Raw genomic sequence first — 24,137 nt, 5'->3', positions numbered from 1 at the left:
GCCACCTCTGTTTGACTCTGGGGATTTGCTCTGACTGCAGCCATTAGAGGTTCCTACCCTGCACACGGAGGGATCGATTGCTGAAAGCCCTGATTCATACCAGTGCACTTCATCATGGTGGTGAGCCAGAAAGTGACCCCACAGGGTGCTTCTACCCCTATGCTGCAGTCCTGGCTACACAAAACTGGGAGCAGGTGAAATCCTTCAGCACAGAAAAGGTCCAGCCAGGGCAGTGCCAGGGTTCAGGAGTACAAGACTGCCCTGAAAGCATTCTAAGGAGGAGGGGGGGGAGGATGAGACAGAGTGTGAAATATCTGTTATCTCCTTTTCCAGAAAAAAAGGGAGGGGAAAGGAGGTAAAAATAAGTCTTCAGCCCAGCTTCTAAAAGCCAGAAGAATTTAACAATAAGCACAACAGCAGCCACATGTCTAATGTGCCAGCCCCAGGCAAGAAGGACAAAATGTCAGAGCAGTGGATATTAAGCAGATAAATCTGATCTCGCTTTCCCCTAGTGCAGAAATGGCTGCTCGATGAAACAAGGAGGATTAACTGTATTGCAAACAGTGCTGAGCAAGAGACTAGAAAAATAAACCAAGGTGGACAGAGCAACTCACATGTGGGGCAGACACATCTGGCTCCAAATCTTCCGGTGGTGTAAACTGATGTAATTTTGCTGACTATCACCAGGAGAGAACCTGGCCTAAAATATGGAAATTAAATGTTCTCTGAATAGCTATAAAATTCTTTGCTGTGCTGAAATCTACCTGTTTCCCTGGCTCTCTCCACTCATCAACACTAATGCAGAATAAAAAGGCCACAAGTATCAAATGCATTGGCCCCTGATGACAAGTAGTGATTTTTGACATTTCTCCCTTTGGTACTCTTGTAATAAATAATAATAAGCAGAAATTAACTTCAGTCACTAGATATGTGGAATGTTTGACACAGGTTTTGGTCAAGATGTCACACCAGAAAGCTGTGTTTTCAGAACTGAGGAGTCACCCCCAGTTCCCACGTGGGTCAGCAGCTGCAGAGGCTGCTCAGACAGTATCAGACTCTGGCTGCTGGTTTTCAATTACCCCAGCTGGACTATAGGTACAACATGGGATATGCAGGTCCATTACTAAATCAATACATCAATCAGAGTAACACAAATACGGAGGGAGAATGAGCATCACGCCTATTAACAGACTGGGGACATGATCCTGCTCTCGTTTTAAGCAGGGGTAAAGTCTCCCTTGGGTTGCACGGGCAAACAATTAATCCTTTTCTGATAGTCCTGTCAAGAGGAACTGGGAATCTGTTACACAATCCTGGGTGGTCTATTTACATAGGGTCAAGTACAAAGAGGACTAAAGTGCCCCGGACAAACCCGCAAAGGCCAATTAAGAAAAAAAAAAGCCAGGAAAATACTTCAAAGGAGCTTTTTTTTTTTTTTTTGTAGTCCTGGTTATATTTCAATTCTTTTAATTTTAAAGTTCCTGAAAAGACACAGCATGTCAGAAAGTTCAAAGCTGGAGGGAAGAGTAAGACCTGAAGCCCTGAATAGCTCGGACAGTGGGAGATTTGTTACCCCTATAGTGGTGTGGGGACCTCCCAGTTAGATGGACTGGCCCCCTCCACCAGGGGCTGCACAGCTATTGCTGGTCCTGTCATTCAGCACTCTCACCTCCAGGTTGGACACAGGTTTTCAAGGGTATCCTTGAGATTGGGTTTTAGTGGACTTCACCAAACCACTTTTGAGAGTCTATAATATCACTGTTTAACTGTGGCACAGATGAGAAGGGAGCCTGGTCCACAAGTCTTAGGCTCAGACACAGGAACTGCTCCTTCCTTAAGCACCTAGGAGTAAGAAGGAAAAAAAGGATGGGGAAGACAATGTCGGCATAATGAATGCTCCTTCACTTTTCTCCCATCCCTGGCAGGAAAGAGGAGGATGAGTCACAATTGACATCACAAAAGGCTGGGTTAGGAGCTTTTTTTTTGAAGTAAATCTGAGCTTGCATGCTGCAGACTTTAATGAGAAGTTAATTTGAGCCTGTTGGAAAGGGAAAGGTGAAAGACTTAATGACTATTTCAGGATGAATTTGGCCTTGGCAAGCTATACACAGATGGATTTAGTTTTCTCTCACAGTGAATTATTCAGAAGCATGGGACTATTACTGTGGGGAAGAGAAACACTTGAGAAAGAGGTGTGATCAATCGAGAGAAGTGATTAAAATCACTGGGGAAAGCTGTTTGCTGTTTGAGAACTGGGAGGGAAAGAGACAGCATGTTACAGAGATGGATGTGCAAGCTCAGGTAAAACAGGTAAGAAGGCAACCTGTGGTGGGGCACAGCCCTGACACCTCACCACTGTGTGTGTTCATGGCAGAAATGGTCTGGACAAGGATCATTTAAAACTGAAGAACTCCTTCCCAGCTGGGAAACGACAGGCTCCGGAGTCCTGCTTTTGCAGCAGTGGCTGTGGAGCCAATGAGGAAATGCAAGATGAAAGCATTTCTGAAAAGCAAAATAAAGGAAAAATGTGTACACAAATCCAGCATAGAGCCTCACAGGGAGATTTAAATATCAGCCTCACTCTGAAAGCCAAAGCTTAATCAAATGGCGACTGCCAACTCTGAAGAGATGCCAAGGAGAATAATTTATTGGCATATTTGAAGGCACTTTTAATATCTATCTGCCTTTGTTAGCAGGCTCTTCAGCTCTGATGATAAAGCATTGAGCTCATCTAGCTCCCTCTTTGATTTTAGTGGGTCCATCATTGTGTTGTTTCTTTTTCTTTTAAGTTTTGTCAAAAAAATACTCCCAGCATCTAGTTCATTCAAAACCAAGTTCATTTTATATTCATATGCTATTCCAGCACTGCATATGAAACAGATTATCTGCCTTTTTCTGTCTCTTGGGAAGAAAGAAACTGGCCCAGATCTGTAGGATGCAAGTGTGAAGGAGAGGCATGCACCTTGTGTAGAGTGATGAAAGAGAAAAGTAGGCACCCCTGCACCACCAGCATCTGGCTGCCTCTTCTCACACCTCAGAAGTGTTTGGAGAGGGCTGGGAAGCACAAACATAGGGGTTTGGTCTAGCTCACATGTGGCCAAACTGACTGCCCAGGACTTAGAGAAAAGGCCAGGCACAAAGGCAGTAGGAAGCACATATGGACTGTTCCTGAATGTGTCAAGTAAAGCACAGTTCAGGTATTCTGAGTGATGTGTTGAGGCAGGATGCAGACACCCACCGTGGTATCTGAGCTGATGACAGCTACTTCTGATTTCCCAGGATCCAGGGATGTTCAACCCCAAGTGACTGCAGAGTATGAAGAGAATAAAAGTCCAGAAGACCTCACCCTGTGTGCTTATGTCAGAGGCGAGCAGCTGCAGTGAGTAGGCAGCTTGGATCATCCACACCTCTCCTGAACTTAGATGTCCTTGCCAGCAGTCTGAAATCAGCCCTTTCCCATCCACTCCTCTGTCACAGCAAACTGCTTGCTTTGATTATGTTAAAAAATCTGCCTCTAAGCCTTTCTGCTGCAAGAATTCCATCCCTTTGCCTCCTCTCCTCATTAATGGCATTTTCAAGTTGCCTGCAGTGGTGGGGGCCAGTCTGGTTCAGCATAGAGCTCTCACCATCCACAAAGCCCTTCTGAAAATTAGGGGTCCTGGCCAAGGGTTTGGGCACTCATGGTGGCATCCCCTTAGGGTGGGTAGTTCACTCCTCCTGCAGCACAGCTCAGTGCTTGCTTTGCTTTCTCTCCTTCAGCAGGCCCTGGATGGAATTTCCCTAAGGAAATTTCTTTTCTGCATCTGTATGTGGCCTTCCAGTACTTAAAGGGAGCTTATAAAAAAAAGGGATAGGGACTTCTTACACAGGGAGGTAGCGACAGGACAAGGGGAACAGTTTTAAACTAGAAGAGGAGAGATATAGACTAGATACAAGGAAGAAATTCTTGACTGTGGGGTGGTGAGGCACTGCCACAGGTTGCCCAGAGAAGTTGTGGATGACTCATCCCTGAAAGTGTTCAAGGCCAGGTTGGATGGGGCTTTGAGCAGCCTCATCTAGTGGAAGGTGTCCCTGGCCATGGCAGGGGGTTGGAATTGGGTGATCTTTAAGGTCCCTTCCAACCGAACCCAACCCACTCTGTGATCTCTCCCATCTTCTTGCTTCTCGGCCCATTATAGTAAGTGCCTGCACAGCCTGAGTCTCCAAAGGCTCTGCTGGAGCTGTTACTCTGCATCCAGTCAGACTGGACTGCCCTGTGCACTGACCATGTGGGACATTAGAACTTCCTCATTATTTCTGTGGAATGATAACTGCTTCCCAGAAAGTCCTGGATTCAGCTCACACACACACAGCAATAACAATAACATTTATCTCACTTTACCATCCCCCAGAATTCCTGAGAAACAATGGGAAGCACTGCTCCTTTTCACCAGAAGGAGGGACAGAGGAAAGTACCCTTCAAATTTAGTTTTTCCTCACTGAGTATCAGCCGGAACTTTAGGGAAGAAAATCCTACACACACTTTCCTAACAGCCACAGAATTTATCTATGTACATATATGGATACACACAGGAAATGCCAACTCCCCCACCTTGTGCTCTGACAGCCACAAACGAGCCCACGAAACACAGGCCATCAGAGCAGGACCTGGCTCCTGCTGACCCACAGAGCATCAGTATTGCTGCAGCTGAGTCCAAAGCACCAATTCCCAGACATGACATGTTGACCTGGCATTGCAAAAGGGATTTTACACAAATCTGCAAGAACAAAGTTTAAAGGGTATCTGGCACCGGGTAAGTGAACTCAGTGACACAAAGCAGGAAAGAGTTCACTCAAGCAGACCATTTGCCTTCTGAGTCAGCGTCACTTCCAGATTACTGTTCCCTAGAAAAACAGATCAACTTCAGGTTTTTCTCTTGCATTCTCGGCACTGTGTTGGTGATGCAATTTTTCTCTGAGATACATGTCACGCTTGCTCTCAGCTAAGCTCCCTCACCTTTCCATCCCTCTCACTCTTCACACTAATCCATTGGAATTTGGACTCCCCTGTGCTGTTCCACCTGTGCTGGGTGAGAGCAGAGCCTGCTAAAACCACAGCCAATTTCCTCTGCACCTTCCTCTTTTCTTGCCTAGTGTTTATTTTTCACAAAAAACCACTTGAAGGGGGACATTACCACTTCTGCCTCTTAACTCCACTAGTGTTTTCCTCAAAATGCATGTTTTTAACCAGCTGGAGGAAGGACAGGCTTTAGTCTCATTTGTGTCCTCAAAGTATATAGATACAGGCAAGGTTGCCTAAGCCTCACTTTTGGAAGGGGCATTTCAGCTAGGCCAGAAGTGTTTCAGAGCCCTCATTAAGACTAGAGGTTAGCATACAAATGCCAAGAGTCACCCTCTGCTTCAGCAAACTCAGCCATGACAGGAATTCAGAAATACAGGGTGCAGAAGGCAGAGCAATGCTAACATTTCCCTGGGGAGATGCTGCTTTCCAGCCCCTGCTGTTACCAGGCTCTGAGGGCGAAAACGTCTAAGCTGCAATTGCTCATCCAAATTTCCAAGCCTTTGGGCCAGCCATGGCTACTTCAGATCATCAGTCCATGGAGCGACTCAATAGGCTTAGCCCTTCTCTCCTCATCCGAAACCAGACTTGGGAAGGAAAATCCCTGCAGCTTTCCCTGTGAATTTGCTTCCCATTACGCCATCGACTTTTGAGACCTGATTTTCACTGTGTCCCTCCATTCTGCCCTCCAGCTAAGCTGACTGTGAGCAAGGCAGTGGGATTGAATTGCATCTGAGAAAGCCATACATGAGGCGAGTGAAACACGCTGCCAAAATACCACCCCGCTTATGGGAAGCAAGAGGATTGTATTTCATTTTGCAGTTCACTCAGCTGAATCCCAAAGCCTCTGGCTGCCTGGAAAGCTCCCCTCTCTGCTCCAGCACTTTTTGCTAGTGACAGTTAACAAATTCAGAATATTGATATGCTGTAACAAAGCAATCTCTAGCTGCACTCTCACTGTAGAAGATTCGGTGCAGCAGTCTCTGCTCTCTGTGTGCTCATGCGGTTTCTCTTTCACAGTCTCTCCATCATTAGACACTGGTGATTACTTTGTCAGCTGATGGCAGAGAGTATTTGAAAGAATTTATTTTACACACACAAACTCAATAGCTCCTCTGGCATAAACTCCCCGTGAGTGCATTCAGGTAAAGCTATGGAGAAACCTTTTTCATTTGGGAATCAAAATCAAAGCAAAACGTAAGTCTAGAATAAGCTGGAGTGATCTGAATCCAGTCAGCAGCAATTCTGCTTTTCTGCACTTTTTTACTCCTACAAGCAAATCCATGCCCAGTTTGAGTTGCTCACACAAGCAGAGGAGACTCAGTTTGAGTCCTCTCCTCCTGACTTGAAGCATCAATACCTGAATTCCCCAGTGACACATTCATACAGGGCAGGGTACACAAGTGAGATGTCCTGTTTTCCTCCTCTGGGAATACTGACTCCAGTGAAATCCTGCTGACTTTACTGATTTACCTCTGTCCTACTGTCTCCCCAGCTCCTGAGGGAAAATATCAAGGACAAAAAAACATTAAAAAGGAAACGGATAAAAACTTACTTTTCTAGAGCCCAAATATTTCTGCTTTCAATTCTATACTAAGTCCCAGGGCACTGGGGTTGGTTTTGTTTTCCTTGGTACCAGTGCTCAAAAACCTTCCAGGAACACCCAGTGACGCAAATGAAGTCCTAAGGACGTGGTTTTGTTATTATCAGGAAACTGCAAAGATGAACAAGGTGCAACCTTCAGAAATCATGTGGTTTCTGGTGGGGGGAAATTGGTGAAGCACAATTACGCAAAACGAAAGCAAAACAAGGTAACAGCATCTGTGAAATGGGTCCTAAAACCTATTATCCTTGTTCAAAATGATGCTCCTCACGAAGGCAAACAGATCAAATGCTTTCTGAACTTAGATATATCCATTTGTACAGCGTCTCTAAGCACCTACACCTAATTGCATCTTCCTAGCAGAAGAATTTGATTTTCATTTCAGAGCTTTGTACCCTTCAAGACTCAGTGAATTCTCACTAGTCCTGTTCAAGGTTAGAGGCCAGAACTTTTAGTGAGGGGATAATCCAGTTATTAAGGCTATTATGGCCTTATCCTGCAATACAAGAGAACCCAGGTTTAATTCCCTGATCTTCCATAGGCTTCCGTGCCATGTAATTACTTATAATCATTTATGTCACTGCAGTAGTTGAATGCTCTGATTTCCAAGAGCTCTTAACATCATGGGTTAGAAAGCACTGTCACAGCTGTAAATCAGGGAGCTCAAGTGCATGTTTTGTTGGAGGTAAACACAGCAGTTATTAGAAGATGCTCATGCAGTCATAATGCTCTATCTAAGAGAAATATTAGCATCAGAAGTCTGGGAGAAAAAAAAAATCTACATATTTAGCAGCTAGAAAATCTACTATCTTCCTTAAAAAAACCCAGGTTTACCATACTGTGTTATACTGACACCTAAAAACACTGACCAAACGTTGTACACTGCAAATATAATATCTCAGCAGCGAGTGAACTGTTATAACTGAAAATAAAGCAAACTGTGGGGAGGTTGTTCCATCTTAATCTAGAGCCTCAGACAATGTCATAACAGGCTGTTTTCTTCCCATTAAAGCCAACATGCTCTGATGCCTCTAAAAACTCAGTGTAAGAAAGGAACGAGGAAATAAGGAGCTCTTCTAGTGAACAGCTCTTGAACCCAAAAGCAGCTACTGTGAAGCTGGAGAAATTCAGGCTGCAGCCAACAACCATCAGTGCTGTAAAACAAGATGCAAAAGTCACCTCCAGGTAGCGGCCACCCAGGGAACAGAAACACTGAAGAACTGAAGGTTCAGTGAGAATTTCAGTTGCAACTTTATCACAAGGTTCCTGGTTAATGCTCTGAATTTCAGCCTTTTTCCCCGAGCAGACATAGGGTAGTGGTTCCCTTGAGCAGTGCATGTGCATTTCAGAGAGGCAGTTTTGGTTTCATTTAGGTTTCATCAGCAACACGTGATAGAGCAGACAAGCAGAGTGGCTGGAGAGATTTATCAGGCAAGTAACCAGCAGTTACTAAGCTGGGCAGTTTTGGAAACACTCAATCGCTTTCTATTTAAATTCTTAGCTCCCTCCTCAATTCTGGCCTTTTTTCTCCAGTACCCCTCATCATGTTTCTTGCCTGTTAATGACAGAAGGGACCCACTGTTAAAATTTGGGCTCTGAACACAAGCTAGAGCAGCCAGGGATGACTGCAGCTGCACCGACTGTTTTTATAAGGCTCCAATCAGAATTAAGAAAATAAGCTTTTCATCAAGAGGCTAAAACACAAATCATATTTTACTACCTTCTGAGACTCCTGTTATGATGAGCATCTACCTGACCACATTTTACCTCCATGTCATACTTATGCAAGACACCTGCAACAAATCCATTCTGCTATTACTTCAGCTGAACAGGAATTGGCTCAGGCGTTCAAGAATCCCAGTCCAACCATATGAACACTGCCACAGAAGCTGCAATGAACCTGAACTTCACATTTTTATATTTTATATACGTTGCAGGTTACTTCCAAAACCCAAGAGGGCCTTCAGCATGACAAACAATCACTCCTGGGCACAACTTGTGATTTAAAAACTCCTCTGCCTCCTCAAGAAGTGGATTTTTTTTCTCAATTGATTTCTGTGGAATTTATCAGATGCGTTTTCAGCTACAGAAAGTAGTTGCTCAATTCTTACACAACAGAAACCCTTCAGCAGAAAACTTCCAGATTTTTACTACTAAAAAGCTGACGAAAACAAGCTCTCTTCTTTCCCTCAAATGGGCCCATCATTGATTGCCCCATTTCTTTGTATCAGTGCTTCACAAGTTAATGTAAATTAATACGTTATGCAACCATTTCTTAGATCCTCTATTGCCACAATATTTAGTAATATCCAGTCTTATATACATCTTTGTTCACTGTGCTTTTGCAAGAAAAGGGAATACGCTGATCCCTCTCTCTCTCCAAAGACTGCTTAGAGATATTAAGTGATTTGATGAGGGGCAGGAAGCAGAAGTAAGCCTAGTAAGGTCTATAGTTTAATCACCTTTTGATTCATTACAGAAAAGCCAGGTACTTCCAGTGCACTAGGCTCCCACACAGCCCAAAATCTTACAAAGCTTCATTCCCATTCCACAGGAAAAGATTTGAGGCATGTGGATAAAAGAATCATGGAAAAAGTGAGGAGTACTACAGTAGGACAAGGACAAAGTGTCGCCAGCAATAGCTCTCCTCAAGCTCTCTGTTGTACAGCCCCTTTTTTTAACTCCCTAACACACAAAAATTAAACCCCTGTCTTTGCATGCAGGTAGGCAGCAATCCTGGGGGATTTAGTTATTACCCACAGTCAGTACGAAGGATTATCATGAAGCCCTCAGTTCTTTGCCACTGCAGTCACATGAAAACCATACAGTCAGTACATACTAAACACTGTGTTTACCTGCTGCTTCGTTCTGGACGATGATCGCGTGCTGTCAATCATTAAGCCACCAGGAAAATGCCCAGACACACAGACATGCTCACACTTCTCTTGCCAAGTTGGCTACTGAGCCGTACAAAGGCCATAACTACGCAAACACACCTAAGTGTGGCAGGATGTGTTCTTTTTGTTTACCCTTCAATCCAAGATAAGAAGAGGGCCAGGGTCAGGGTAACTGCAATTTCTGCGTGCCAATACCCCAGCCCTGTTTTCCTTTGCTGGAGTTAGGATAAAGAAAGCCAGGACAGAGAGGAAATGGACAAAGAAACTCACTGCTTTGAGGATTGCCACTGCATCCTGCTGGAGCCACGTCGGGTAGACGACTTCGTCGTTGAGAATGGCCTCGAAGAGGTCGTCCTCGTTCTCCGCCTCGAAGGGCGCGTGGCCGCACAGCATCTCGTACAGCAGCACACCCATGGCCCACCAGTCCACGTCAGGGCCATACAGCATCTCCTGCAGGATCTGGGGAAAAGGTGGGAAAGAAGTATCAACCCTGAAGCTTCGCAAACCGAGCAGGACAGGAAAAAGGATTTGGAATCGTTAATGCACAAGTTCTTGCTATGTCCTAACAGTGCTCTCTGCTAGGCTGCTGGATGTCCAGGAACATAAAGGTGATCTCACTCTAGGAATGCTCAGATCAGCACAGAGGTACCTCAGTGATACAAGGGGTGAACTAGTTTAGCTGCTCACAGGGTCACCTGGGAAACAAGCCCCTAGAGTGATGCTGGGGTTGAGCTGGAGAGGAGGTACTTCGGCAAAACTGGCTGAGCAGCCAAGTGTGTGAGTTGACATCGCCTCTTCCTTGCCCCTGGGAAGGAAATGTTTACCCGGTTCCAATGGCAAAGCTTTCAGCTGGAGAGGGGAAGGAGTGTGAGTGTGTGAGAATGGTACAAACACGAACCACGGACAAAAATTCAATTGTGCTGAAGGATCTGAAACCCTGTCAGAACATCTGGCAGCATCTGATCCTTGAAGAGGTGTTTATTAATTTTGTAGTGAGCTTGGGGAATGACAGGGAATGCAAGGAGGTAGAAAAAGGAACTGGAAAACAAAGGAGAATTCACTCTTCTTTCAAATCAAACTGGGACAGCATCTGTATGTGACACTCAAGATTTTTGCAGCTCTATTTCCATTTTTCATCTCATGTTTTCTAATCAAAAATATAGGCTTACTCTGGTGCATACAGCAGCCCGAAGATTTACTCATACTTTGTTTGCACAAGGGACTGATTACACATTTAGGAGGAAGCCTTGAGCTTGGCAGTCAAACAAGGCACAGCTAAAGATACCAGGGAGTACACTGGCTGTTCCAAAGCTAACCTGTGCTTTCCATATCGTAACCAAGTTTTCCTGGCCAAAGAAAGGTTTCCTATACCTCTGGAGCAATGTAGTCTGGCGTACCACAGAAGGTGGCCGTGGTGATGCCGTCATGAATGCCCTCTTTGCACATTCCAAAGTCTGCCAGCTTGCAGTGCCCCTCGTAGTCCAGCAGCACATTGTCCAGTTTCAAGTCCCTGCAATGAGAATCATTCACAGAGTTGCTACGTGCTTGGAGCAGCCCCAGCACAGATGGAGGCAGCATCCCAGGCCTCAGAAGCTCAACCTGTAAACTGGACAAGATTCATCATCACAAAAAAATAAACAAAAGTCATGCAGGATGGGGTTTTCTTTTACTTCATCTCTTACAAAAGGGAGGGAAGAACAAACACCATTCTGCCGAATAGCATTTAAAACGGGCAGGTGCTACAGGATTTCGCCCACATGGCTTTCCAAACTCACCACAAGCCTGGCTGGCAGGGGTCCTGCTCATTTAGCTCTGGGACTCACTGGAGCAGAGGTTGCCAGAGCTGTCAGATTGCGTAAGGATGTTATGATGCAGCAAAATGCACCGCACGGGACGTGCTCTGATTCAGCAAAGCACTGGAGCAGATGGCTGGAGCTTGGGAGGTGAACAAGACCTCTGCAGAGGGGTAGCAGATCCCCTCTTCTCCCAAGGTGTGGGGGTTTCAGCCACAGACTTCCCTGTATCGGGGCAAGTCTGACTAATAAACCCCAACTGGAGCATTATCCAGGCTCAGAAGAAAAGAAACTTCCTGCCGACATCACACCACATGGGCAGTGGGAATCTCTGGGCAGCATGGGATGCCTCCACCATAAGGCAAAGTTTTTAAATCCTCCCAGCTGTATTGATTCCAGCAGCACACTAATATAAGAAGTGAACTTTCCCCATAGTGCTCATTCGGGTAGGGACCTCCTTGTCATTGTCAAGAGACCTGCAGCCCAACAAGCTGCAGAGAGGCACATTTTCCAATACATCACCTTTAACAGCCAGGCAGCTCCTCATCAAAAGCAGATCTGTCAAAATGAGAGAGCCCTAACTAAGCTTATCAGCTTGCCTGACCTTGAGACTGCCCAAGGGAATAGCCCACAGTCAGAAGCACTGTCAGGAACATGACCAGAAAGCATGGGGTCACCTGCAGACTTAGGCAATGCCTGCCTAAAAATACACCAGCTCATAGCACCTCTGTTTTTCAGCTGTCAAACGAGCTCCAGGCACCACTGGAGATGGAGGAAAGGAGCTATGATGGGAGCTCTGTGCAGCACAAACATGTCACAGCTCATTTTTTGAACTGTCTCAGGTATTGGCCCAAGAGCTGCCCAGAACCCTCACAGCAGCTCTGTGGCAGGGAGGTGTTACCATCACCATTTTACTGAGGTGGAGGACACCTTGTAGTCCTAGACAAAGGCACCTTCAAAGTCATTCCTATGCCCAGATCATGACCAAAAAACTAAATACATTTGATGGTCTCAGGGCCTCTTAAAGCCATGCTGGATCTGATCCACTTTGCCCTCTGGTTGGACATCTATTTCCCTGGAAAGCGGGAGCAATGGGGAGGGTGGTAACACAGTATCATAGAATTGAAGAACTGGAAGAGACTTTAAAGATCATCTGGTTCCAAGCCCACTGCCATGGGCAGAGGCACCTTCCATTAGACCAAAAGCCCCACCCAAACTGGCCTTGAACACTTCTGGGGATGGGTGATCCAAAGTTTCTCTGGACAGCCTGTGATAGTGCCTCACTACCCTCTGAGTAAAGACCTTCTTCCTAATATCTAATGTAAATCTCTCCTCTTTTAGTTTAAAATGGTTCCCATCCTATCATAGGTGGTGGCATCTCCATATCACCATGAAAACCCATGGGTGAGCTGAAATCTGAATTCAGCCTGATCCTGTTCATCCTCCATCTGTGATCCTAAAGTGAAAATCATGTGGTTGATGGCTCTGCTGTGCATTGGCATTTCCACAGCCCATACCACCACAGGAAGCTTCTCTGGGGCTTGAGACATCTCTCCCTCAACTTCACTGCTGCAGTGGAAAGATCAAGGACACATTGTGTTAAGACAATCAGAGCCACATCCTCTCCTAAAGAGATAAGGAAAAGTATTATTACTCTATTGAATGGATGGGAAAGCAAGGGATAGAGGTTAAGAAACTTGCCCGTGTCCCCCAGAGACAAGACTGAACACCAGCTTCCTGAATTCCAGGTCCAGATCTTAATCACAAGATCACACATCCTCTCTTTTCAACTTTAACTCAGCTTGGCAACACAAGCCAGCAAAAGGCCTGCTGCAATGCTTCTGCCCTTCCCAGCAGGCCCATCAGCCATCCAGTGGCCACTGAAATCTGGATGACAGGGACAGTGCCCACGCCTGTGTCCCGCTGCAGTGTTTGCTCTGGGCGGGACGCTCAGTGGGAGACACTTATTTTTTTCCCTTCTGAGAATCACGAATGGCTGCTAAGGCCTGTGGGCAAAAGCTTGTCCTGGAAAGGCTTTAGGCGAGCACAGTGAGAGGTATTGTGCTTGGTCGCCCATGACAGTCCATCTTCAGCACCACTTTACAGCCAAAGCTCCTGTTGCTCTTCCCTGTGGTTCCTGGCAGAGCCAGGAAGCCCTCCAAGCACAAAGGCAGGCCTTGTTTCCAGGAATCTGCAGCGATGTGGTTGAAACGTGCAGTTTATTCTTGGCTTGGGTTTAAATGTAGCAAACACTACTTGGTCCTGGGCAGTGCTGACTGTAGTGGTGTGCCCTTAAAGGTACAACTGGAAGGGGAATTTTGGTGAACTCACTTGATAATCCCCTTGAAAACCTCCCCTCACTCCCTGCAACATCAACCATGTCCTGGCATGCTTTGGGAATACCTCAAAATATACCATCCTTACATCTGAGTCAGCAGAAAGAGTCACGTACATGGAGCAGCAAGAGACAGCTACAGAGCAGGGCCGGCTCTGCTGACCACATCTCCAGGCAAGCTGCCACTTCCCAGTCTCTGCCCCATAGGATATGCTGCAGGAGCCCCCAGACCCCTGTTAGCTGCATAATGCACCATGCTCAGCACAACTCTGCCGGTGTGAGAGCGCTTTGCGTTCGCTGCATCCTCCCAGAGAGCCTCTACCTGTGTGACTGCCACTGAATTTAAACTCTCTGCCTCTCACTGGATGAGCACAGTTTTAACCACACGAGGCAAACCTCCAGCCCTTTGGCTTCTCCACATGGCACGCTACACTCATTAACAGTGCCTGTTGTCTCCTCCTGCAGCTGAAATACCAGCTTCTCTTTACTTCTGTCCAGCAACGTGAAATCCAACATTTTCTATTTTCACATAGCCTGTAATGTGACATTACTCTGGCTCTTGCTTGCTCAGGCCCTTGCTACGTGCAGATCATTTTAGGATGGACAGTGGCTGGCTCAGCCACATGGCTCCATTGGAGCCTGCTCTCTCCAGCTGCCCCATAAGATAATTCTCTGGGAAAGTTGTGGTTTGTGCATTTGTCTCAAGCCATCCCATCGTTAAGCTCTGAACTCGCTGCTCGATGTTGACAGGTCCCCCCACACATTGATACCCTGTGAACCAGCACAGCCACAAGAGAGGAAAAACACTGACAGCTTCTCAGATTTACAAGGAGCTCTTCATTTTCGCAAGAATTCCGGGAAGCTGATGAAACTGGAAGTCATCCAGCTCAGAAGGCCCAAATCTACCTCATTTCCTTAATACTTGCATTTTCCATTCAATATTTTTAGCAGTTCCATGAAGCTATAACGGCAGAGAGGTTTTCTGAGGCTGCGTTTCAGAGGTCCGGCTGAGGTTCTGCCTTTCACTGGCAAACCTTCCCTGGAAAACAGGCTTCATCCTGACTCAGAAAGGCCGTCTTTGTCCTCACCCACAAGCTACAGCACATCAGCTTAACGGTCTTGGTTTAGTCTAGACCCAGAAGAAGTGACAAAATGAGCTGCTTCAGCGTCACTCTCTGGAAGAGGTGTTCTTTACACATCTGCTGCTCGAGTTTGACATTCGTAAAAAACCCAAAATTACAATTGCAGATGATCTGGTCCTTTTCCGAAGCAATCTGTCAAATGCAATCTCCCTGCACCATGGAGTTGTGCCAGTGAATATGTGTTATACACGTACCTGCCACTTGCTCTACTCTGACCATCTCACTCGTGATGTACAAACTATGTTTGAAAAGATGAAGTTTGGGGTTTTTTTCCCCTTATTTTGGTTTTACCTCCCTGTTGTGGTAAGAGCTGTACATGTAGTAAGGATCTTCTTCAGAGGAGGAGGGGTGGCAGAAACTGGCTTCTTGCCTCAGTTCAAGGTTCTCCCAGGTTTGCTAATCTCAAAGGTCCAGTTTAAAGCTTGTAAAAGCCTGGTGTTCCCATCTGAATGCAAATCATTCAGCCACAGAAGCTGTAGGTGCAGAGCAGTGGGAGCCGGACACAAAGGTAGGTGTGACCAATGTCAAACTCCAGCCAAATGGTTTTAAAACATACACAAAGAAAATCAAAGTCCCCAAACCTGAAATTAGCCAAATGAGTAATTCTGGCATTTCTGAAAGGGAAAAAAAACTTTCCCTGTAGACACTCCTTGGAAACACTTTTGGGTGAGGAAATGTGCATTCAAACCCCTCTGCAAGCAGGGAGGAGATTTTGATTTTTCTCCACCTCTTCTGCTGAAGTCATTTGACTTCATAGAAATACTGAAATCTCCATCATGATGGAGAAAAATGTGTTTATATTGCCTGCTCTGTAGCCAAAGCAATATACATTTCCAACTCCTTCTCCAGTGACATTGTAATTATTTTTTTGTGTGTGTGAAATGAAGCAACTTCAGCAGAGGAGAATGAAGGATATAAAACCTGTGGAATAGCACAGTTGGTAAGGTACTTAAAGAAGAGGCAGGATTTTTCAAGTTGGAGGCTCTGCTCCAAACACAGTGGACAACAGATTTAAACCCATATTTTGATTCAATGAGGAGATGAAATGGAGGTCTCAGTTTTATGTAAAGCCCTGAACACTCATGTGAAGCTGATATTGTTTCCCATTTTCCTTTGCATTCATCAGTAACATCCAAATAAAATATTCTAGTTTACTTGAAACCAACGCTCTCTTGACTTGCAAAAAAAAATTACTGTTTTACAAAAGCCCTCACAGTTATTTTGGGCCCACAAAATCTGAAACAATTTTCTATTTCTTTCCACACAAAATTTTGGAGAATCAGTAACAAAATTAAAAAAAAAAATTATTTTCATTGATCTGTTCCCACTGAGTTTGGACCAGAGACCTTCATGCTTTGTTCCCAAGATTTCATACCACTTTGGGAATTAAGGCTATTTCTAATCTCATGTGTCTTGGGTTGTAGAGAACTCCCTTATAAATTCCTTCACAGAAAATGGTTCACATCTCCCATATTTTTCTAATAACAACCAAAATGTATTGTTATGGTCAAGTAAGCTTTTATAACCAGAAACTCATATTCTCACAGCATCAAGGAAGAGTTAAGCAAATTTCCTAGGCAGTGGTAAAGCTGAGTGTGAGCAGGCAGCAGTAAATACAGGCTGAAGCTGACCTGTAACATATTCCACCAGAGCTAAGACATAAAAAACTCAGGCTAAGCTGCTGCTATTTGCTTAGAAACATCTTTAGGGTAGGAGGAAACACTGAAATCACAAATGAAACACCAGATCAGAAAAAGATCAAGCTGCATCGAGCTGGAGAAAAACAGTTTGAAATCATGAGTTTTGCTGCCAATTAAAAGGATGAGCTGTTGCTCCCTTCCAGCCTCAAAGGCTTCATCTAATTCAACTCCTGTCATATTTTAAAGGGAAAAATTAGCACAGGTGGAGCAGCCCCCCTGTGCTTACACAGGGCACCCTCGTGGGCACAGCACCAAGTGAAGAACCAGAGGTAGGACTTTGTTACACAGCATATAACCTGTGTATAACCATTTACATAAATCACTGCATGGGGCTGACATGCTGAGATGCAAAGCATTGCTTTACACACCCACAGCTTCACAGCACAATCCCCAAAATCCCATGGGATTTAGTCTGTGTGCTCCATCCTTCCCAGTACTGCACGAAGTAACGTCCAAATTACAGCACAGGGACTGCAAAATGTAACTTCAACTCCTCGTTTCCTTGAAAAACATTCTTTTGGGTAAAGAAAACATTTCTTCTGGTTTCCAAACAACCTCTGAGGTGCAAACACATTCAGACCACCAGTAGGCATGCAGACAGCCTGGATATGGTGTATTGCAACCTGCAGTGCAATGTGACAGGACAGAAATGAAGGGAAGATGTCTCCAGATTCTGCAATTCATAATTACCAGACAGTAGCAACGAAACATAGCAAGTGCCCTTCTGCACTGTCCTAACAGCCAGAAGTTGTTTTCAAAATCTGACCACACTTAAGTGTTTAGGGACCGTAAATACAGCCACCACGGCTCCAGGCTGAACTTCTCATTTCTCAAAAACAAAGCAATAGCAGAAATGTGATATAATGATTCAAGGATCCAACTCAGACTCAGGATAAGTGGTATGAGTAAGAGAAACTCCACTGAAAATCCACACTCATTGCTAGGCCATTGAACAGGAGACAGCCGCCTGTCCTTGCTGGCTGCTTTGGGCAGCTGTGGGAGGCAGAGCATCTCAGCACCTGAGCAGTGCTCCAGCACCATGCCTGGGGACTTTACAGCCTCATCCCACCACAGCACACCCTACAGACTCTGCAGAGAGCTGCAGAGAAGGAATGTGGCAGAATACAACAGAGCCTCATGGCTTTTCTCTGCATCACCTAATCCCTGCCTGCTGGCACACAGAGCACAGACCTTTTAAAATGCTCTGCACCTGTGGGTTAGGATAAAGTTGAGATGGATTACGGACACCCAGCCTCCAAAGCAGGCTCCACCTCTCTTGCAACACAAGATGTTATAGACTGATGCAATAGGGATTCATGTCTGGGGTCAGAAACAACACCAGAACACACAGATGAACTTCTCTAAAAACTCTCACCACAGCACATGCCCAGGGACCGCCCTGAGGGCAAGGTCACAGGTGTGTGAATTTGTGCCAGACAGAGGGAGATCCTCACGCCCACCTGCATCTGTGCTCTTCAGGATGTCCAAAGGCACTCTGTGTCAGTCTTGCACACTCACAGGGATAAGTCTGAATAAGCTTTAAAATACAGTCTTGCCCTGCTGTTTGGGTTTCAGACTAAACTCAGAGTGGCAGTACTTATATCCAGAAGAGCTGTTATTACATTTTAATCTTAAAAGTCAAGCAGCTCTTCAAGCACAAGGACAAGTTTATGCAAGCAATCTGCCTGGGTTAAGGCAGCGCCGGGGGATTTTGGCAGAGATGGGCTGGAACCCAGTGCTGCCAGCTGCCCGTCTGCCTGACCCCTTCCTGCTGGCATGGGCTCGCTGGAACCCAGTTCCCCAGACCACATCAGAACACCATCCCTGCCCTTGGGCACTCCCTGGGCCTGCTGCTCCAGAGACGAAGCAGCGCCCAAGGCACCGACTTCTCTTACAGCAAAGATGGCATGACCAGGGATCCAAGACCTCTCATGGTTTGAAGCGCCAGCCATCCCACCTCCCCTCCCTCTGGGCACTTCAAAAAAGTGCCTGTGGAAGCGAACACAATTACTCAGAGGATTTCATTGCTGCTGAGATGAGCAGGCATGATTCATCCTCCAGTTAAAACAGAGTGGTAGGCTCAAGTATACAGGCATAACTAAAAAACTCTTGGCATACCACAACAGATAATCACAAAGCTTCCACCATGTTAGTGGATCTGAATCCAACTGGTACAGATCCAGTGGGGCCTCACGGGTGTCTTGAGTCCCTCTGGGGTCAGGCACACCTATAAGCTTCCCCTTTATTACACACATGGCAGCTGTAGGAGAGCTAATGACAGTGTCCAAAGGCAGCTTTACAAGGGCAAAAAGACACTCTTGTGAAATGGGGCAGCCACGAGCCAGAGCCATTACTGCTGAAACACAGACGCGCTGGAGATTGCCACGTTGGAGTAATCCCAAAGATGGCACAATCCCTATATATATATATATATATATGTCCAAATTGGTGTACGTACTTTTTTTATATATATGTGTATATATAATCTATATATTATCTGCTGCACTTTTATGTGGGACTCTAATCAGGAAAGAGGAGTTACACTTGAGGTATTTCCCTGAATCCCAGAGCAAATGTCCTCCTGTTTAGTGCAGGAAGGGGAGAGGTGGACAGAAAAAGGCCTCGTGTCCAGCTTTTGGTATGCACGCCACGCGTTCCCTCTCCGGATGAGCCGCCAGCCTAGTCCTATGATAGACTCCTCAGTCCCACTGGGCAGCAACACTGGAATTTGCTGGCCCTGAAACATTACTTGCTGAGTTGCTCCCAACAGAGCTCCTATTTTACCCTTGCCAGAAAGAGAGGGAAAGAGAAAAAAAAAAAAAACACAACCACAATGCTTCTTTCTGTGCATCCCATTGCCTGCGGTCTTCAGAGGAGGAGTACAACAGACTCGAGACCCAAATGCACAAAACAAAATCAGGTGTGGGCTTATGACTGATGGTGCCAGGAGATGTTAAAAAGCATAAACCTTTTGTGTCACTTAGACAAAAATAGACTAATGTTGATTCAAAGCCTGATACAGAAATTAAAATGAAATCAGGTTTGATCCCACAGCACAACACGGTCTCAACGCTGCAAGATGGAGTGAAAGAGTTATCCAAGATTAGCCATCACCAACTGCCCATAGCCCACCACAGAGCTGCTCGAAGGCCATGTCCCATCTCCAAGTTGTCCTGGTAGGATCAGGGTTGGACTGCGCTGCCGTAAATGCTCCTCCTTTCACCAGCACATAGTGGCAGGTCCCCATTTCACCACTGTGTGCCACTGAGCCTGCCCTGGGGGAATGAGGAGGCAGCCAACACTAAAGCAACTCTCCTGCTCTCACTGCTAATCTCACCGCTTCCATGACATCCACCCTCCCCACACTCCAGTCTTACTAGGAATATTTCACTCTCAGAAATATCAAAGAAAATAGAAATAAAAATAAAGATGGCCCTATCCATCAGGATGATGTGTGCAGACTGCCTCTGGTGACAGCTTGAGCAGCAGATCAACCTGGGCTGGTACTGGCAATGCCAGCAGGGCTCTTTGGGAAGGCCACTCCTGCACTGAACCTGTATGTCTTGTCAGGCAGACTTCCCCACATTCATCTGATATGGATAAGATTAACTTTACTCTGAGCCTGACCCTGAATCCAGGTAAATCAGTGGAAAAAAGTCCTGTCAAGTTAACTCGATTTTGAAATAGACTCTGAGAAAAAAAAATTACTTAACCTTATTAAGGCTCTGAATTACAGATCCAGATTTATAAAGCTAAGGCTATAGGCACTAATCTCCTTTCTATAATGGAATAAACAAAGCTGAAGGCAGAAGTCCTGTATTTTTAGACAGGATTTTTGAAAGCACCTTGCTTTAGCCTGTAGATTTCCACTGGCAAACTTACTACTAACTTTTGAAGGAGCATCTGTGCTGGCCCAGCGTGGATACTTTTGAAAATCTCACCATCTGCACTGAATTTTTATGTGCAGAGCAAAAGAACAGTTTCCGTGCTAGTGACACATTGTGGGCACAAAGCACACAGGCGTCCCAGTACTGCACAGGAGGGGGTACTGCCTGGTTCCCCTTGGAACAAACTGACACCATCACTGATATCATTGACTCTTTTTTTCCTAAGACTCCAGGGAACCTGCAGGCAAACAAAGTGCTTTCCTGAATGCTCTGGTCTCCCTGCTTTTGACCACAACCACCACTTAAATATCAGATAGAAGAGGTTTTTGTGGGAGCCTAGCAAATAGGTCATTATCCCAAGATTTAGTTTTTCATTTCATGTGGATTACTGTTGCTATTCACTCATTACAGGTGATTCACCCCGGGCTGTGTGAAGCACAAGGATCGTGGATGAGCAGGGCAGAGCCAGGTAGAATTCCAGGTTGGGCATGTTGAGCTCTCTGCAGCTCCACTCCCACTCTGGGGGACTCCTCCCAAGCTGCCTGCATGCAGAAACCAGTGACACTGACCTTTGTGCCAGGCCAACAGGGACAGACTAGATCCCATGTGTCACCCCAAATGCCATAGCATGAAACAGACCCCAAACCGCCCATGAAAAATGTCCTCATGTCACATCAGGCACTTAACCCACGAGTCTCACTGGTTCAGACTCCCTCTTCAGCTGGCACAGGGAAACAGGTGCTTTCCCAAGGCACTTCAGCCCCTCTAAAATTTGACTGACCAGATGACAAGGCTATCAAAGTTCCCAAATTAGGTGCCTTAGGTGGTTGCCTGATTGCAAGCAAAACAGAAGTAACTTAGAGCAGAAGTCAAGTGATGCTCACCTGACATGGCTACCATGCACAAAGAGCTGCCAACTCCCTTGTTCCTGTTATATGTGAAACAAACGAATCAGAAAACAAAAATAAGCACTGTCTCCACTGACCCTATTGAGAAAAAGAATAAAAATGGGACATGAACATGGAAAGCCTGTCTTTACACTGCGCAGTTCTTGAGATTTTAGCACATTGATATGTCAAGTCCCTGCATGAGAATCACTGCAACCCAACTCCAATCTCCTCAGTGCAGTGGGGCACTTTGGCCTCTGCAACATATGACCATGGAGAAGGATACCCAGGGGTGCTGTATGCCTGTGTACCTGGGAATATGCCTCTAGGCATACTCAGATTTTACTGTTTTAGCTATGGAAGATCTGAAGCTGTCCTCTCGCTTACACAGGCCCTGACTGTATGCTTGAGCGTCTTGATGATAAATCCCTTTTGTCAGGAAAAAGACACCACAATTCTCCACTGAAACTTATTTCTAGTCTAGGGGGACAAGAAACAGCAGGCAAAAATCTTGGTGCCCCTTGCTGAGGCATCACATCAGATCAAAACTCAGAAGTACAGAATTTCCGTCCACACCTCCTATGTTTACACAAGCCAGAACTGCACAACAATACGCATTTTCGATCACAATACAGAAGTTAGTCAACTCAAAGACAAGATGGTTTTCAAAAACCTCCTTGTCTGTGCTCACTAAAGATACACCCAGGTGACGTCTAAAGCACACTGGTTTTTAGCTCATATCCTCATCAAGGTTTAGCACACTCCACCTACAAGGCCATATTTTTATTTTGTGGCAGGAAAGCAGTTCTTAACGTTATTGACAATTCCAGTTGTTTCAGTAGTTCAAACTCATCTACACAGTCAAGTGCTGCTGCTCTCAGACTGGACTACAGTTTTCAGATACTCTCCCATGAATAAATAATTGATTGAGTACTAATGGAAGCCCATGGAGGCTCAGGTAAAGCAGAATGACTCTTTACTGCCCTGAGAAAAAGGAATAAAGAGGAAATTATTTTAATATTAACATGCTGAAATGCATCACCTGCAAAAGACACATTAAAGGTAATAAACCCCTGGAACTGTTCTAGATGGATGTGCAGACAAGGAGCAATAAATGACCTGTGTCCTCTCTGCTCTTTGGGGACACCATTCACGTGTGGTTTACCTCTCCTCCATCTCTGTTCTCAGGCAGATCTCACAGTGCTTTACTTCACAAATGGTTCGCAAACTTCTTCATGATTTTGCACAAGAAAAGATTTCATGGTACATGAAATGATCTCGTGGTTGTGAGAGCAGTGCTAGACTGCTGACAGGAAAGCAACCACAACACGACATAGCAGCTGCTTTCACATCAAGATTATGTCCAAGGGCATTTGGAATCAGCTTTTAAACACACGGTTACTTTCACTTCCCACCTCACATTGTCCCTGTGGTGACTTGGGAAGCACCACAGTCATACAAATGCAAACCCATCTTGCTTCCTCTCCAGCCAATTCCTTCATTTCGTACTCTTGGTTTTCAATCCTTGATTTTCCACTGCATATGCCTGTGTCTCCACAGCCACCCCAGCTACCTGGAACTCAACCCTTGGGCACTTGGTTTGCTGCCCCCACCCCAAGTGCTTGCTGTCACTCCTGGCACCGCCAGCAACCACCACCATGGTTGGAATGACTCAAAAGAGAAAACACCCAGCAGGATGACAATGTTTATCAACAGCCTTTCATCCCTCCACAGCAACCAAAGTGGCTCTGCCCAGGCATGGAGAGGGTGCAGCTGACACCCAGTGCAATGCTTGGACGCAGCAGGCTCTGCCCCAGCACTGATCCAAGCTTCAGGGATCAGGCAGGAACACTTTTCACTGTGCATCCCCTGCATGAGCCCGCATGGCAGATTTCTTTGCCAAGTGTTTCTCCACCCCAGCTTTCCATCTCAAGGCACAGCGTTCCACAGCCCAACGGCCCCGGTGCCCACACGGCACCTTCATACCACAGAAGTCAGAGCTCCAGCACTGGTGACACGCTACTCAAACACGCGGTGAACTGCTGTTAATCCCAGCAGCCGAGCAAGCAGAGCTCCCCTCTGTCCTCAGCTGCCCTTTTCTGGGCAGCTGCAGCTTTTCCTGGCACCTGACTAGCAACCCTGTGGCTTTTACCTCGTGTGCATGAGCTAAAACATGGATTTGGGCTTAGAGCCTTCCTGCGTCCTGAAAGGGAAGTGCTCGGGTTTAGCACTGGCCAGCTGCTTAAGTGCCATCAGGGCTGCTTTTTAGAAGGTAAAGAGAGCAAGGTCCCTTTTTATGGTGATTTTAAGCTTTCTCTCAGAGCAGCATGGTCACACTGCTCTCCAGCCTGAACCTGCCCTTTCATACCCTCTCCCATCTGAGCTTTACAGGGCAGCGAGGGTGCTGCACGCCTGGCAGGCAGTGCCCTGCAAGGAGGTGCAGCAATGGAGGGGGAATCCAGTGCTTCCCCACATACTACAAAAACCTCAGAGGCAAGAGGAAGGCCCTGTGTGCGGCACAGCTGCAAGCTCTGCCCTGGGCAGAGGACGTCACTTCACATTGCAACCAGTTACAGGAATCGAGACATTTCCCAGGTGGCTCCGGCCAAGCTGCGTCACAGCCCTGTGTGGTGCCACCACAGGACTTCACAGAATCATAGAACAGAATCACAGAATGGTTTGGGTTGGAAGGGGCCATACAAATCACCTGGTTTCAACCCCCCAGCCATGGACAGAGATGACACACACTAGATCAGGTTGCTCAGAGCTCCATCCAACCTGAACACCTAAACACTTCCAGGGATGGGGCATCCACAACTTCTCTGGGCAACCTG

The 24,137-nt window shown here is 46.0% G+C and overlaps 1 protein-coding gene across 1 annotated transcript in view; it reads right to left on the bottom strand.

Annotated features, from left to right (window-relative positions):
• PRKCH (protein kinase C eta) overlaps nucleotides 1-24,137 on the bottom strand; it is a 118,860-nt gene that overhangs the window by 9,254 nt on the left and 85,469 nt on the right. Inside the window, exons 11-12 of the mRNA XM_017807686.1 lie at nucleotides 10,931-11,069; nucleotides 9,830-10,018 (exon numbers count right to left, since the gene is read on the bottom strand). Of these exons, the coding sequence (XP_017663175.1) occupies nucleotides 9,830-10,018; nucleotides 10,931-11,069 (328 nt within the window). The remainder of the gene's footprint in view (nucleotides 1-9,829; nucleotides 10,019-10,930; nucleotides 11,070-24,137) is intronic.

The sequence above is a fragment of the Lepidothrix coronata genome, unplaced genomic scaffold (assembly GCF_001604755.1).
Source record: "Lepidothrix coronata isolate B3197 unplaced genomic scaffold, Lepidothrix_coronata-1.0 Scaffold19, whole genome shotgun sequence".
Classification (NCBI taxonomy): domain Eukaryota; kingdom Metazoa; phylum Chordata; class Aves; order Passeriformes; family Pipridae; genus Lepidothrix; species Lepidothrix coronata.
This window is presented reverse-complemented; position numbering and strand designations above follow the sequence as displayed.